We start from the raw sequence: 16,298 nt of genomic DNA, 5'->3' as shown, positions 1-16,298 counted from the left end.
TCCTGACTCCAGGTCTAGTGCTCTATCTACTGCACATCTGGCTGCCCCCTGGCTGGTAATAGGGAGCTACGAAAGGCTTTTTGAGCAGAGGCCTGACATGATTATAACAATATCATAAAATCAAAGATTCAGAGCTGTCAGACACATTGGAGGTCACATCTTCCAGCTTTCTGTTTACTGATCAGGAAAGGGAAAGGTTAAATGACACCAAGTTCATAGAGGTAGTAAGCAGCAGTATCAGGATTAGAATTCAGGTGCATAAATACAAATCCAGTGGCTTTCTACAATACCACATTGACTCTAATCATATATTTGCGAAATGTTTGGTTTTCTACTCACTGTCACATAGGCTTTTCTCCTTTTATTATTGCAGCAACCCTATCAGATAGGCAGGGAAATAATTATCTTAGATAGATAAGGTGCCACAACTAGTAAATGATAAAATATAGACAACCACTTAAGTCTTCTGACTTCTAGTCCATTGTTCCTTCCCGTATTCCATATGATAGCTCTGCCTTGATTTTTATGTATCATGGTTCTTTCAAGGAGCTGAAATGTTTATACTGGAATGATCACACAAATAAAAACAGGCCATAACTCTATATATCAGTAAAAATATCGCTTATAATGATCTCCATACTAACATTTTCCACTCCCCTCTTTCCCCCTCCCCACCAATCTAACTTAATGTGGTGGGTCACTTAGAGGATTAGGAGATGGAATGACCCAAATACTATTTCACTTCAAGCCATGAAATATTGGAAGACCTGGTCTGATAATGAACTGTGGATGCTGCTGAGCTATAATAACCAAATTAGCTCTACTTCTTATCAGACAATGACCTTCTACTGAAATTCAATTATTTAACATTCTTTTTCTTAGAAGAATATTTTTCCTCCTCATCCTGGTATAGTGGGGACCCCGGGCTCACAAAGGCTATGCCAAAAGAACATAAGCTCTGGAAGACATTATAGGGATGCAAAGACTTCATTATTGGCCGATGAGAGACCGAGTCTATGGTAGTATGGTAATGAACTTAGCTACATTTAGAAAGTTTTTACTAAATTGGTCATGGGGGATGAATGTTTTGGTCTCTGACAAGAGCATCTGGCCTTTTAGCAGAAGTGCATCACACCAAGAAAATATAGATACTTTGAGTACTGAAATATGAAAGATGATGTTAAGCAAAAAAAAAGAATGAATTTTTAAAATCTGATTTTTGTTGTATTTAAACTATGTAGTAGCAAACTAAATGTACAATTTATCATTAAATCATTAGGTTAAAGCTAACTTTTGTTAAAGCACCCAGGAAATAATAACATAATTGTGCTTTGAGCTTATTTCTTAAAAATATTTCTTGGCCAGAGGGTTTCTTTTGATACTAAAATGAAAACAGTGTTTGTTATTAAATGACATTTAATAACTAAATGTATGATGCTTGCTAAATAATAAAGGTGAAACAAATGAAGTTGTACTAAAGTATGAAACACTAATTACTTGAAGAAATTGAATTGTGTTTCAGAAAGAGCTTACTTTATAAACCAAGAGCTTCCCCTTCCATTACCAAGGGAAAAGATTGTGAAGAGCAATATTGATTATTAAATTAACAAATGCCTGTAATAATTAACAAAGTTCGAGGCTATCATTAAATGACAGAATGAAAACTGTAGAAAATAAAATACAAATTACTTAAAGAAATTGTCTGGTGGACTTGATTTAACTTCTTGGTGACAATGCTTATTACATACCCAGGACATAATAAACTATTAATAAATGTTTATTTACTAATTAATTTGATGTGTGAGTGAATAAATGGCCAACCATTTGGATGTTGGGCTGTATCACAATTCTGTGGAATAGTATGACTCCCAGTCTGCAACATATTCAATCAACATCAAATCACTTTGTATTCAAGAAAAAAATAAAATAATACTAATAGCCAATATTTACATAATCATTTATGGAAGGGTTTGGAAGGCATATCCACGTCAGCAAAATCACAGATTCATTTGAGTCCCACAACAGCTTTGTGACATATGCAGGTGTTATTACCTGTATTTTACATTTGAAATGTAAATTTTACATACAAAGAAACAGAGACTCTGAGAAGTTAATTTGCTCAAGATAATAGATGTAATAAATGACAAAAGTAGAATTTGAACCCAGGACTTGCAGACACCATTTTTAACCTTCTGTTCACTATGCCATATAGCACAGGGGTAGTTCAAGATGCAAAATAACAAAGTTACAAGTAGAGGCTCTGCCATGAAGAGTTCCTTTCCTATTTCCCCAAGTTGGCATGTTGCCTGCTTTTGAAGATTCTATTTCTGTCCTTGCTGGATTCATGGAAACATCATTTTAAAAATATTTTTGTCCCAAGAGTAAACCTAAAAGTACATTTTCTGGTTTTATTAACTTAAATTCAGCAAGCATTTATTAAGCATCTGCTGAATATCAGATATTTTCACAAGGAGAGGGGAATATAGTTAACCAAAAACCCAAAAAATAAAAAAAAAAACAGTCTGGGCTCATCCATTTAAATACAGGCAGCTCATTAGGACCATAATGAAAGATCTTGATCATACCCTTGAGTCGGGTGGTGGGTAAAATAAAGAGACTTCAGTTCAGCTGAGTTGTATTCTTCTCCTTTGTTCTATCCTCAACTACTAATTACTCTTAAATCCCACCATTCGATCTTTCTTTTTCAGAAAGGCAGAAAAGCAACTTGATGGTATTATTTCTGATTTTTCAGATGGGGAAATGAGAAAAGTTGATCAAGGTCACAAAGCCATTTTATAGCAGAACCAGGAAGAACTCCAACTCACATCTGACTTACCCTTTCCAGTCCTCTTCCCATGGGGTCGTGTTAATCCCTACCTCCTACCCTGGTTCATTAGTGGAACCTGCCAGATTGGTTCGTCTTGCCCAGGAAGCAATTGCCCTTGGAATGGCTCTGTCTCTTGATTTAGATGTTGCCAAATGACCTATGTCAGTTTTATGGGGAAACTGGAAATCCCTTTTTCAGAAACTCCTACAGTCTGGTTCAGATTAAATCATTTTCCGTGGTCAATTTAGCAGATCCTCGCTCTTTAGTTTCCTTTAATTATCTTGTTAAGAAACTCGAGAAAACCATCTGCTTTATGAGGCAGTTCATTTCTTATGTTTTCTCTAATAGATATATAAGAGGCCCTGTTAAGCAAATTAAGGCTTCATCTCATTCTTGTTTGGGACCATTTTAGTTGGAGCTGTTGAACGGCTTCTATCAGTATTTCTTTGTCATGCTGTGGTTCTCGATAAAACACAAAGAAGGTGTTCTGTTTACTTCATGAATTGTACCCGTGATGAACCCTTTTCAGTAGTAGTGGTCTATCTGGTAGTGGTGAGAGTCGTCCCTGTAACTAGATAATGTTGTACCCAAGGTCAGAATATAAAATTATACCAGTTCTCCCCTCCCCTTGGAATATAAGATGCACATTGTCTACACCCCTCACTTTTGTGTACCATGGACCAGTGTCCTTGTTAGAGCCATGCATTTCATCAGCATGAAGGACCAGAACTAATCTCATGGAGTATGTTTTTCTGTCTTGGCAAAAACTTTATTGAACTGATACCTGGTTTATTCTGGGTCCAGTCTTCTTGTGTTCAGAGGCATTTTATGGACATCTTCACCAGAGAATGGGAGCGGGAGAGAAGGGAGATAATAGGAGACTTCTCAATATCATCAGACAACATGTGTCAAGTATTTACGTGGGTACTGGTGATAAGAAGAGACATAAGACGTGGTCCCTATCCTTACGAAGCTTACAGTTCAGTTGGGAAGACGTAGACTTATAAAGAAGAATGCTTGTATAGGGCAGATCTACGTCTCCCTAGGACAGGGGTGGGGAACCTGCGGCCTGAAGGCCACATGTGGCCTCCTAGGTCCTTGGGTGCGACCTTTAGACTGAGTCCAAGTTTTACAGAACAAATCCTTTCATTAAGGGGATTTGTTCTGTGAAGTTTGGATTTAGCCAAAGGGCTGCACTTGAGGCCCTGGAGAGCTACATGGGGTCTTGAGTCCGCAGATTCCCCACTCCTGGATAGAGTATCTGCTTAGTGATGAATGAAAGATCTAAACGATAAGTGCATTAGCAGTTGGAGTAGAAAGTATTGTGGCCAGATGCTTGATAGAATGGGATGGGATTCTAGGAAGGTAAAGGACAGTGGGGAGAGCATTAGAAGCAGAGGTAAAGAGGTATTCTAGAGACTCACGTAAAGGTGTGTGTGTGTGTGTACATATATATATATGCATATGTATACATATATACGTATATGTCTTTAGGATTTGAAGAAGTAGTATGGCTGATAGCTGCTTGGTAGATAGACAACACATGTTGGAGTCAAGAAGATCTGGGTTCTAATTCTGCTTCTGACATTTACTGGCTCTGTGATCCTAGGCTAGTTCCTAATCTCTTTGAATGTCATCTCAGGTCCTCATATATAAAAGGAGGATAATAATACTTTTCTTGTTTACCTCACAGATTGTTGTGAGGTTCAAATGAGATAATGTATATAAAGTGCTTTGCCAGCTTTAAAATGCTATGTAAATGTCTCTTACTTTTATTATCTACTCTACATAATGTCATTGCATTTAATAATTTAAAAAAAAAACCCCGTTTAGTAGGCAGCACAAGTAGTAATTTTGCATTTTACAGGGACTCAGAGTCAATTGTCCAGGGACGTGACCTATAAGTGTTTGAGGCTGATGTTTGGACCTCCTTCTTCAGTCTCTGAATCCCATTGTGTCGTGTTAGGGAAGAAGTATAAAATACTGTTGTCAGGATAGAGAGGGAGGGGCCAGATTGTGGAGTCTCTCAAAGACCAGACTAAGAAACTTATTTCTTTGGGCAGTGGGGAGCCACTGAAAATTTTTGAGCAAATATACCCATTGTGGAGCTCATGGTACCAAGTGGTATTTGAGGAAGAGTCACCTGGCAGTGGTGTGTAGGTTGAGTTGGGGCAGAGACAGACTGTAGCTAGTGAGACAAATTGGGATCCTGTTCAAAACACTCTATACTTGAGAGAATAAGGTCCTAGATTAGACTGGCGGCAGCAGAAATGAACACTGTACATGGAGAAGAGGGAGGAGTTAATGTAACTGTTTTATAAAGGGTTTTGATTGGTCAGGAGGCTATAATGAAATTTTTGAGTGGCCAGTGTATTCCTATTGCTTCCCCTGTCCCTGAGTGAATGTGCTAAGCATAGTGCCTGGCACGTTTTGGTCATTTTTCAGTCGTGTCTGACTTTTTGTGACCCCACTTGGAGTTTTCTTGGCAAAGATAGCATTTTCCTTTTCCAGCACATTTTACAGATGAGGAAACTGAGGCAAACAGGGTTAAATGACTTGCCCAGGGTCACACAGCTAGTCTTCCTGACTCCAAGCCGTGTACTGTATCCACTGTGTCATCTAGCTGCCTGTGCCTGGCACATAGTGGGTATTTAATAAAAGTTTATTGTCTGGTTAAATGAAGGAGTCTTCTGCTATATATAAAGCCAGCCTCCCCTTATCTACCTTCGTCAGGAGGAGAGAGCTGCTTTTCCTGACTTAGAATGTGTGCTTTTTCCTGCTTTGTTTTGTTTTGATCTAAATGTTCTCCTGTTTTCACATCAATGCTCTCATCTCTAGCCAGATTGGAAGTTTATTTAGCCCTAATAGCATCATCACGGGGCATATCAGCAATATGGATTTTCATTAATAAGCCTTATGAGAGCCCGGCTGGAAGGAGAATAGTTGCTGGCAGTCTGTTTGCACTTAAATGTTTTTATATTTTGCTTTAAAATCACAACTGGATTTTTAATGTAATGTGGGTAGAGGTCGGCCCTTAGTCTTTTGTCTCTGAGCTCAGCATTGGGTATTGTTATTTAAGAAAAAAACATATGATGTAAGTATGCCTTATGTGTCAGAAAAGCTGAATTAGAATCACATTCCACATCCCCCATAATGAAGAAAGCGAGAGAATGTTTTGATTAGAAGGTACAATTTATGGATTTGGATGTTTCACTCTAACAGTCCTTAGACTCAGCTGCAAAAGTAGTGATCATATGAGTTATTTTATAATATCAAGACCTCTCCAAACCTGTTTTAGATTATATTACATACTTGTTCATTAGGAAGCAAAAAACGAGGGCTAGCCAAATGTATCTCACTTTGTGCCTCCATTTCATAATGCATTGCCACATACGCATAAGACAACAGGAAGAACATTGTCCTTGATTTAAGATGTGTTTGTGAAACAGCAGCGGGAAGTACAAGAAAATGAACTTTTATTTTCATCTCGTTAAAAAATAGCTTTCGTAAAGGTGGAGAACTTATCAGTTAACTCAGTTTCCTATGGGAACTGTATATTTTAAAGAGTCATCAGAATCTTAGTATTTTAATCTTTTAAAATTTCCCATAGAAACACACTCATCCATGTGCTCCTCTTTTAAACACTCATCTCTACCTCCACGTCTCCTGTACATAATGAGAAGTGGACTGGTAACAGTGACCACTAAAAGGGAAACTTTTAAAAATGACTAAATTGCTTTAAGCATCCATAAAAGGGTATAGAACAAGGGAGGACGCAGGCCCAGAAATCGTCATGGAAGAACAATCCATTGCTGTTTGCTGTTTCTAAGCAGTTTAGAATAAGCCTGTCCTTTTAATTATATCAGAGCAATGAGCCTTACCCTCAGTGTATGAAAATATAATTAAAAATATATTGTGGGTCAATAGACCAGATTGTCAGGCAGTTATCTGAATTGTAAAGTAGGAAACAATGCTCATTAAAAAATTGCCAGTTTGGAAAGGCGCTGACTAGATTTTAGAAACCTAATCTTTCCAGGTGTGCAGTTTTTGGATTTGAACATAATTGAAGAGCTGTACCCAATTTTTTTTTTACTTTTATAATTACTGTGCTAAATGACATCTTTGTTAACTCTTGGTGGGGAGAGGGGTGGGATGAGGACAGTTTCTTTCTAGTCTCTTGTCATGCTCTCAAATTAAAAAAAAATTTTATAAAAATCCAATTTTGCAAACTGTCAGGTTTAGGATTTTTTTTCTTAATAAGATAAAAACTGGAAATTTTTTAAAAAATAGAAATGCTGTTACACAATGTGATTTGTATATGTGGAATTGGGAATATGTGGTGAGCAGGTTTATGGGGTACTATTTAATATTGGCATGCTTTGAAGGCTGAAAGAGTTTTATTTAGAATGTCTTAACTATTTTGGGAAAGGTTTTTAATGAGATGCTTTTTGTTTCCTTTCATGTTTTTGGTTATTGGGTTTTTAATTTCTTAAATGATCCCTCTTTTCAGATTTCAAATTATAACCTATTTCCTGATCCATTGCTGGCGCCCAGTGATCCATGTCAGAAGTACTTCCAGGTCAGATACCCTTTCATGTGTTTCACTGCAAAGAAGCATTTGCCTCTTTAAAGTTTATTATCTGACCTCTGTTTGTTTCAGTCTTATACTTATGATTTGAAAACAGTTTTTTTTTTCCTTTTGGACTGTGGACTTTCCCAGGTTAACTTACCTAATATACTAATTCATTTCCTTGACTGCTACAGCCCAAGAAAAGCAAATGTACCAAAATAGGAAAAACATTCATACTAAATTGTACAAAAATTAAAAAATGCTTGAAGTCATAAAAAAAACTTGAGCTGAGTAAAACAGGACATGTCAAATGATTTCAGAGTTCATTAAACGTTGTGAGGCTCTAAGCCGTAGGGGTTAATGTAAGTCAGCTTTGATTTTTCTAACTTAGCTCTAACAATTCTGTTGCCTTCAGTCACAAGTTAAGATGCTAAGGAGATGCTGGTAGGAAATCCTGCTTCTTCCTGGGGTGCTTTTCATTTAATCCTTTTGGCAAATCTCTGAATGCTACAGCATATTCTTTTTGTTAGGTTCTTGGAAAGGACGATGTGAATAGGTTTTAAAATTAGAATTAAATTTTAGTTGTTATTACTGTTGAATAAAAAAAATTCCTAATAAAAATTTAAAGAACCATGTTGTAGGGCTGCTGATGGTAACCCGAGTAGTATAGGTTGGTTTTGAGGTAGGTACCTCTCCCTTTGAAGTAGGTACAGGGATAGGCTATTCAGCATATTTAAAGCCTCAGATAGGTGAGTTTATACTATCAAAGATACTTAAGGGAATATTTGTTGACTTTAAACTACTGCAGTGGGACTGACTGACTTTGAAAGTGGGCCTATTGCACTCTCCATTATGATACTTTGAATACTACATTTCCATTAAGGAAGCCAAAACACTATATAAATAATAAGCCCCCTACCAGAGTAGTTAAGTAACAACACAGCCTTTTTTATAGCTAGGGAAGAGAAAGGAAATGAAATGATGTACCCTAGATCACAGTTCCAGAGAGATGACTTTGCTGAGAGGATTACATCACAGTCTTTCAATGTTTAAAAAAAAAAAAGTAAACATTTGGCATGATGAGCACGTGGGTATTATGTATTCCAAAACAGATAGAGGGTCTTTAAATGTCAAGAATAATTTTGTGAATCATTTAAAAAAATGTTATGTCTCTATGATATTTTATTTTTTAAAAGGTTTAGATTGGAGTAATTGTACCCCAGTAGACACTTGAGTATATCTAGGAACAGAATCTGGGCCTCTAGTTCAGATGTTTAAAAAAAAAAAGGCTAAAATAAACCTTATGATATGGACTTATTTTTGAAAACAGAAAGATATCTGAAATGATGAAACAGTCTTTTCTAGGAGCCAATTAAACTAACCAGAAACTACTGTTGACGGTTTCTGATTCTGTAACTTGAACGTATTCATTTCATTTAGCTCTCTCTCACTCATTGAATCCCCTGGTAGTTGTACAAAAGATATTAAAAACAATTATCTAGCACTGGATTCCTGGATCCTGTTGTTTCACTAATAATTAGGCAATGCAATTCATTTTTTAAATTGCACGTCTCATTTGTCAGTGTTCCTTTGAAAATAAGAGCCAGATCGTTTGTATTACCATGGAGTTATTCCTTTTGCATATCTTGTTAACATGAAAACTTGAACAGACTATGAGAGGATGTTTTTCAGCCTCCATCTTGGCAGGTCTTCAAAAATAAGCTGAGTATCCATCTGTCTTGGGTGGTCGAAGTGTAGACCTACTTGGAGGTAGGAAGGCCACACCTCTTGAGAAGCCTTCTAGCGCTATGATTCCAAGATTACTCAGTTTTTATTATTTATCTCCCTAAAAGGGAAACTACTATTATTTGTATTAGAAAGCAAGTATGGAGGGTCTATGGGTGTCTGGTCACTTTGTGTGTATTGCTCTATTTTTGTGCTAACTACATCAAGTATTTCTTACTACATCACTTTCTGTGTTACTATGGCAATGAAGACAGAAGGGTATTATTAGCATGTGGACGAAACTCATTATGTACTGTCTTAGCTTTGCTATTCTGTTTCATACTTAGAAGAGATGGCCGTATATATTAGGGTATGTTTCAAATTTTTTAAAAAGGGGGAAAAACTTTTAAACACAGTTGTTGATATCATTATGTGTATTTGTTAAGAGGATTTTCCTGTACTACATCCCTCTCAAAGATACCTCCCTTTGCTCAAGGATCCAGTTACACTTTAGGTCAAATCATGTGAGTTATAGTAGACTTTCCATCTCAGTTATTATTCCTGGCTTCTTCTCCATGGCTTAAGGTTTATCAATCTTTATAGAGGGAAGGGAGACCTACCAGTGGGTTCTTCCCACCTGGCTAAACAATGGAACATTTAGGTGCCGTGCAGAAACAAATCAGATTTCCCTTTCTTATCCTGTATGTTACTTCTAAACTCTAAGTCAGGGTCCTGGAGTCTTGGAAGACTTTCCAGTCTCCAAGAGTTTACATAAGAAAATGATTCTAATTTCCTTTGGTCTATATAGGCCTACTAGTGATATTGCTGTGTCAGAAGGTATGTATGGTGGAGTAACTTTTTTTGGCATAGTTTAAATTGCTTTCTAGAATGACTCTCCTGTTTCCCCCATGTGAGTTATAGTAGACTACAACATAAATGTTGTTCTTTCCCTACTTAACACCAGCATTATGACAAGGCTTCCTTTGTATTTTAGGTTTTCTTTTGTAGACGCAAAATGGTGTCATTTAAAAACACATACTGCGTGGGTCAGTTCTTTAAGGGCCTTCCATTTTACCAGTATGGGTCCTCCCCCTTCACTGACAGCTCACTACTCTACTGTGATTTAGTGGAAAGTTTTTGAATATCACTGTGACCAAAGAATTCACAATCTTGTGACCTGCCTTGTGATGAGCTTCTCTGAATGTGACTCGATACTTCCTCCCTGGTCCCATGCTTAACAACTCTCTACCGCTAATTCAACTGATGTAGCCCTCGGGAACCAGGGTCACTCCCATACCATGATGAGGCCCCAGAATAGAACTTTTGTGAAAATAGAAATGATTATAGGATCATACATTGGGAACTGGAGAGAACCTTAGAGGCCAAATCCAACTCCTTAATGTTACAGATGAGGAAAATGTTAAGACTTGTCCAGGATCCTATAGCTAGTAAGTATCTGAGACAAAATCTGAACTTGGGTCTTCCTGATGTCAAGTCCAATGCTATATCCGCTATGCTAGATTGAGATTCTTTAATTATAGGAAAATTGCTATTTGCTGTTTACCATGGTCATCATGATTTCCTTCCATTAAACCAGAATTTTCTGTTTAATAGTTGATAAGAATAGGATTCCAGGACCCTGACTTAGAGTTTAGAAGTAACATACAGGATAAGAAAGGGAAATCTGATTTGTTTCTGCATGGCACCTAAATGTTCCATTGTTTAGCCAGGTGGGAGGAACCCATTGGTAGGTCTCCCTTCCCTATATAAAGATTGATAAACCTTAAGACATGGAGAAGAAGCCAGGAATAATAACTGAGATGGAAAATTTATCTAGTCTTCCCCATACTTGTAGGCATGTAAACTATAAAGGACTAAGCTTTTTTCATATAAATAAATATACTAGAACATTAAATGAGTTTTTCCTCTTTTTGTGATTGTCATCTTAGAAGATTATCCTTCCATTCTTTTTTTGTGTGTGTGTGTGTTTTTTATTTTTAGGCAGTTGGGGTTAAGTGACTTGCCCAAGGTCACACAGCTAGTAAGTGTCAAGTGTTTGGTCAGAGGCCTGATTTGAACTCAGGTCTTCTTGACTTCAGGGCTGGTGCTCCATCCACTGCGCCACCTAGCTGCACCCATTATCCTTCCATTCTAATGATAATGCTGTTTTTCAACACCATTTTAGAAGCTCCTCATTTGGAATTGTTTGTGGACCTAGTTTAAGTCACACAATCAGTTAATCAGTCAATAAGCTTTAAGCACTTAATGTGTACCAAGCACTGCCCTAGAACCTGATGATGAAAAGAAAAAGCAAGGCAGTCTCCAAGAGTTTACATAAGAAAATGATTCTAATTTCCTTTGGTCTATATAGGCCTACTAGTGATATTGCTGTGTCAGAAGGTATGTACAGTGGAGTAACTTTTTTGGCATAGTTTAAATTGCTTTCTAGAATGACTCTCCTGTTTCCCCCATATCTGCCATTCCTTTCCCTTTGTGTGGAAGTTTAACTGTCCAAGTCTTTCTTTCTTGGAAGCAAAATAGCTTCACCAAGTAAAGAAAAGTTTTATATTCATGTTTCATTTTTTACTGAAAAGTTAATTCCACAGTTTTATTAGCCCCCTTATCACAGGCCTTAATCAGATTGATGTTTTGGGGTGATTTTTTTTCATTTTTCCAAAAATCAAGTCCACTTCACTGTGGAGGAGTGGCAAAAGACAATTATTGGAGGATCTGATTGAACTTCCAAGGGAGTTACAGATGTATTTTGACCACTGGCAGCACTATTACTCTGTCTACCCTACTAAGAAAGCAACATTCATTTGGATATTTTGTTATGATAAAACAAGACAACAACAACAAAATAACATAGAGATACATCTCCTCTATGGCCTGCATTAGAAGTCCAAACTGAGGTAGCCATTGTGGAGTAAAGGGAGGTAGGGAACAGGATGCTGAAATCACTTATATCATTTGATTCTGGTGAGGGGCAAAGGGTGGAAGGAATTATGCTCCCTCCTCACCATAAAAATTCTTTTATTTTACTCCCATATAGCTTTTGGTTTGTGATCAAAGCTATTGCTGTGATCATTTTATTTTCTTTCTTTTCTTTAAATTTTCATCAGTATTAGTATTAACCATACGCCTCTTCCCTTCTTCCCCTCCCAGAGTCATCTCTTATAACAAAGAATAAAAAGAGGAAGAAAAAATAGTCCAGGAAAACTAGCCAGCAGATTAACCAAATCTGATATTGTATATAACCTTCCACACCCACAGTCCCCTACCGCTGAAAAGGAGAGAGGGAGCTGTATTCTCATTTCTTTAGGGCTAAGTTTGGTCATAATAATCCCAGCATTCAATTGTTTGTTGTTGTCCTTTCCATTTACATTACTGTAGTCATTGTATATGTTGTTTTCCTGATTCTGATTACTTCCCTTGGGATCAGCTTATATCTTTTTTTTTGTTTTGTTTGTTTTTTGTTTTTTAGGCAATTGGGGCCAAGTGACTTGCTCAAGGTCACACAGCTAGTAAGTGTCAAGTGTTGGTCTGAGGCCGGATTTGAACTCAGGTCCTCCTGACTTCAGGGCCAGTGCTCTATCCACTGTGTCACCTACCCGCCCGGTATCAGCTTATGTCTTCCTGTGTTTTTTTGTATACATCATAGTATTCCTTTCTTCCTTCCTTCCTTCCTTCCTTTCATTCTTTCTTTTTAAAAATTTGTTTGTTTGTCTTTCTGGAGGTAATTGTGGGTGTGACTTGCCTAGGGTCACAGAGCTAGTAAGTATCTGAGGCCAGATTTGAAACTCAGGTCCTCCTGACTCCAGGACTAGTGCTCTATCCACTGTGCCACCTAGCTATCCCTATCATCCTTTCTTAAAGCACAGTTAATATTATATTACATTCATGTACCACAATTTGTTTAGGCATTTGACAGACATTTGCTTTCTTTCTAGCTTTTTTTTTCTTGCTACTTCAAAATGCTTTGAGAATTTTCTACTGCTTAAAATTATATGGTGGTTTTAGACTGTTATTGAAATGGAGAGGGTGTGACCACTTGGCATTTGCTTTCCTGAGTAACTTCAGGAAACCAGACACATTTCACCTCTCCTTCCTAAGAGGAAAAATTTCAATTCACTTTACTTCCTTAAAACTGTGAGAGCTAGTTCCAAACCCATCATTCCCAAGACTTCATACAACAATAAGGCTCTTAATTTTTTTTTAAGGGAAAGTCAAATTGCTTAGCCAAAACAAAGAAAATCACAAGACTTGTGGATAGGTGGGGCTCTGCAAAATACAGTTCAACCATTAATCTAACCCAAATGCTTGTTGGGGGTCACAGTGCTGGTGGAAAAGTTAAAATGTATGTCTACTAAAGGGATATGTTTTTCACTTCTGATGAAAAGTGAGGCAGAGTAGCAAAGGGAAATTAAGAGGGATTTGGTATGTAAAGGAGAGATCCAAATTACTGATAAACTTGGTTGTGTTTCAGTAAACTATTGAAGTCTTCATGTGACAAATTGGCTGGAAAATATTATAGCTACCACTGGTATTAGATGACCTTGGCTAATTTAGTGATATTCAGTGTAATTTTTCCTTTTTTTATTCAAAAGTATGCCTATTATATGGTTTCAATCTTCTTTTGCCCTTATTCCAAATTCCTCATTTTACTCTTTTCACTTATTGAATTTAGAGCTAAACCTGACTTTAGAGATCTTTTAATATTAGAAAATAATGCATAAGATCACACCACTACTTTTACAACTGAGTCTAAGGACTCCAAAGGTATAACCTACGTCCACTACATTATAAGTGACTGGAAGCTAAAAGGAAAATGAGAAAAGTAACAGATTATTAGGTTGTCAGGTTACTAATGCCCTTTTGTCCAAAGTATAGAGGATGCTGAACATAAGCCAATGCTGATTATCAACCAATTTAATTTTTTTTAAAGACTATATACAAACTAGGGAAGTAAAGGCAGATAATTTCAGGATCAATACAAAAACAGGATATGGCCCTCTAAGAATTCTGTGGTGTGTTCAAGCCTAAAAAATGAGCCAATGCTCAGGAAGAATGCTTTGGACCAAAAAAGTGTTGTTGTCGTTGTCATCTACATTGGTGAAATGAATAAAATTAAAGAAGGGATGAGACTGCTGCTGCTCAGAGTTAGTTGATGGACCAGTGATCAGAAATGACTCAGAGAAAACAAAACTATTCAGTTCTTCCCCCAACCCTGCCCCAGTATTCTCTGTGAAGGAGAGTTGTCTTTGGATTAGAAAGGGCAGAATAAAAAAAAAATGGTTAATAGGGAGTAGAAAAACTAGATGAAGAGGGACATGAGAAACCAGGAGAACAGAAGAATTATATTCCAGAATTTTGAAAGAGGACACAATCACTAAATCACTGTCAGGAGGGTGTACTGCAGGAATGGAGAAAAGGACAAAGAGTTTTTAGAAAACCTTCTGATCCTCTTAGAAAAAGGGGAGAGAGTTCTGCATTATTTAAAAACAATTCCTATAACTATTTTAGAATGTGTTAATAATAGAATAGTCATTGAACATCTTGACCACGAAGACTCAGCGTAGCTTTGTTAAAAACAGATCATGGTAGACTAACTTCACTTCCTTTCTTCACAGGGTGACTAGATTAGTTGTTCAAGGAGATGATGGCAGATAATTTATTGAGACTTTAGCAAGATGTGTGACAAAGACTATCATACTGTTTTTATGAAAAAAATATTGAAAGATGTAGTCTTAACACCAGTACAGTGGAGTGGATTTGTAATTGGTTGAATAATAATCATGAAAGATCATGAATAATAATCATGACTATGATCTTGGAATTCTGCCTCTAGTGGAGTGCCCCAGGCATCTGCTTGGGCCTAGATAATCTAACCTTTTTGACAGTTACATGGAAAAAAGGCATTGATGGCATACTTATCAAATTTGCAGAGGATACAAATTTAGGAAGAATGGCTTGACACATGTTCAAAAAACAGCTTGACAGAGGTAATAAGATGAAATTTAATCAAGCTAAGTATAAAGTCTTACATTTGGTTTTTTTAAAAAAAAATCAAAATCACAAGCACAAGATGGGCATAGTATGCCCAGATGGCAGTTCATCTTTAAAAGAGCTGGAGATTTAGTGAACATGCAAGCACCATATGATACAGTAGTATGACACAGCAGCTGAAAATAGCTAACATGATCTTAGATTGCGTAGTATCCAGGACTAAGGAGCCCTGTTCAGACCACACGTGGAATACGGGTGCTGAGTTCTGGACATCACATTTTAGGAAGGAGCCTGATATGGAGTAGAGTGTCTAGAAGAGGGCCTCTAGGATGGTGAAGTGCCTTGGAATCATTTCATGTAAGGATCAGCTGAAGGAATTGGGGGTTCGGGCTTGTCCTGCTCATCAGGATTGAGCTTATTCTGCTTGGCTCCCTAGAAGAATGGGTAGAAATTGTAGAGAGAGACGTTTAGGCTCGATGTAAGGGAAAACTTCCTAACAACGAGAGTTTTATTTAAGTGGAATGGACTACTTCATAAGGTAGTGGGATCCCTTTGTCTCCACTCACACAGGTGCTGCCCTACTTCACGCCCTCACTTCCTCTCTGGTGGACTATTTTGGTAGCTTACTAATTGGTTTCCCTGCCTGTATTGTCTTCCCACTCCAGTCTCACTCAAACAGCAAGCATTTATTAAGTGCCTCCTATGTGCTCGGCACTTTGCTTGGTGCATCCTCCATTCAGGTACCAAAGTGATTTTCCTTAAGCAAGGTCAGCTCTTGTCCTTGTCCTTTTAACTCTTGTGGCTCCTGATTATTGTCTCAATCAAAGATGAAGTCTTCTGGCATTCCTCTATAGCCTGTTCCCTTCCTGGCTTCTCACTTTTTATGTCCCTCCACACATTCTGTGATCCAGCTTCCCGTTCCTCACCCACAACATACCTTCTCCCCTCTCCACACCTTTGCCCCGATTGTCCCCCATGCCTGGAATATCCTCCTTCTTAGCTTCCCTGGCTTTCTTCAAAGTCCACCATATGTGGACCATATTTCCACCATAGTCCTTTTCTAGGCCCTCCTCCCCTTGAGCTGCTACAGTGCCATCCTCTTTGAAATTATGTTCTGTCAATTCTCTTTATGTATTCTGTGTATATAGTTACTTACATGTTGTCTCACAC

The 16,298-nt window shown here is 37.5% G+C and overlaps 1 protein-coding gene across 7 annotated transcripts in view; it reads left to right on the top strand.

Moving 5' to 3' along the window:
• Positions 1–16,298, top strand: part of APBB2 (amyloid beta precursor protein binding family B member 2) — a 408,666-nt gene that overhangs the window by 175,928 nt on the left and 216,440 nt on the right. For 2 of the 7 annotated variants that reach the window (XM_027836190.1, XM_027836191.1), the window contains one exon: positions 7,338–7,406. The exons of the other annotated variants lie outside the window; for them this stretch is intronic. In XM_027836190.1, the coding sequence (XP_027691991.1) occupies positions 7,388–7,406 (19 nt within the window). In that variant the 5' untranslated portion in view covers positions 7,338–7,387. The remainder of the gene's footprint in view (positions 1–7,337; positions 7,407–16,298) is intronic. 7 annotated transcript variants of the gene reach the window in all.

This window comes from Vombatus ursinus, unplaced genomic scaffold, assembly GCF_900497805.2.
Source record: "Vombatus ursinus unplaced genomic scaffold, bare-nosed wombat genome assembly UNPS02014818.1, whole genome shotgun sequence".
NCBI lineage: Eukaryota > Metazoa > Chordata > Mammalia > Diprotodontia > Vombatidae > Vombatus > Vombatus ursinus.
This window is presented reverse-complemented; position numbering and strand designations above follow the sequence as displayed.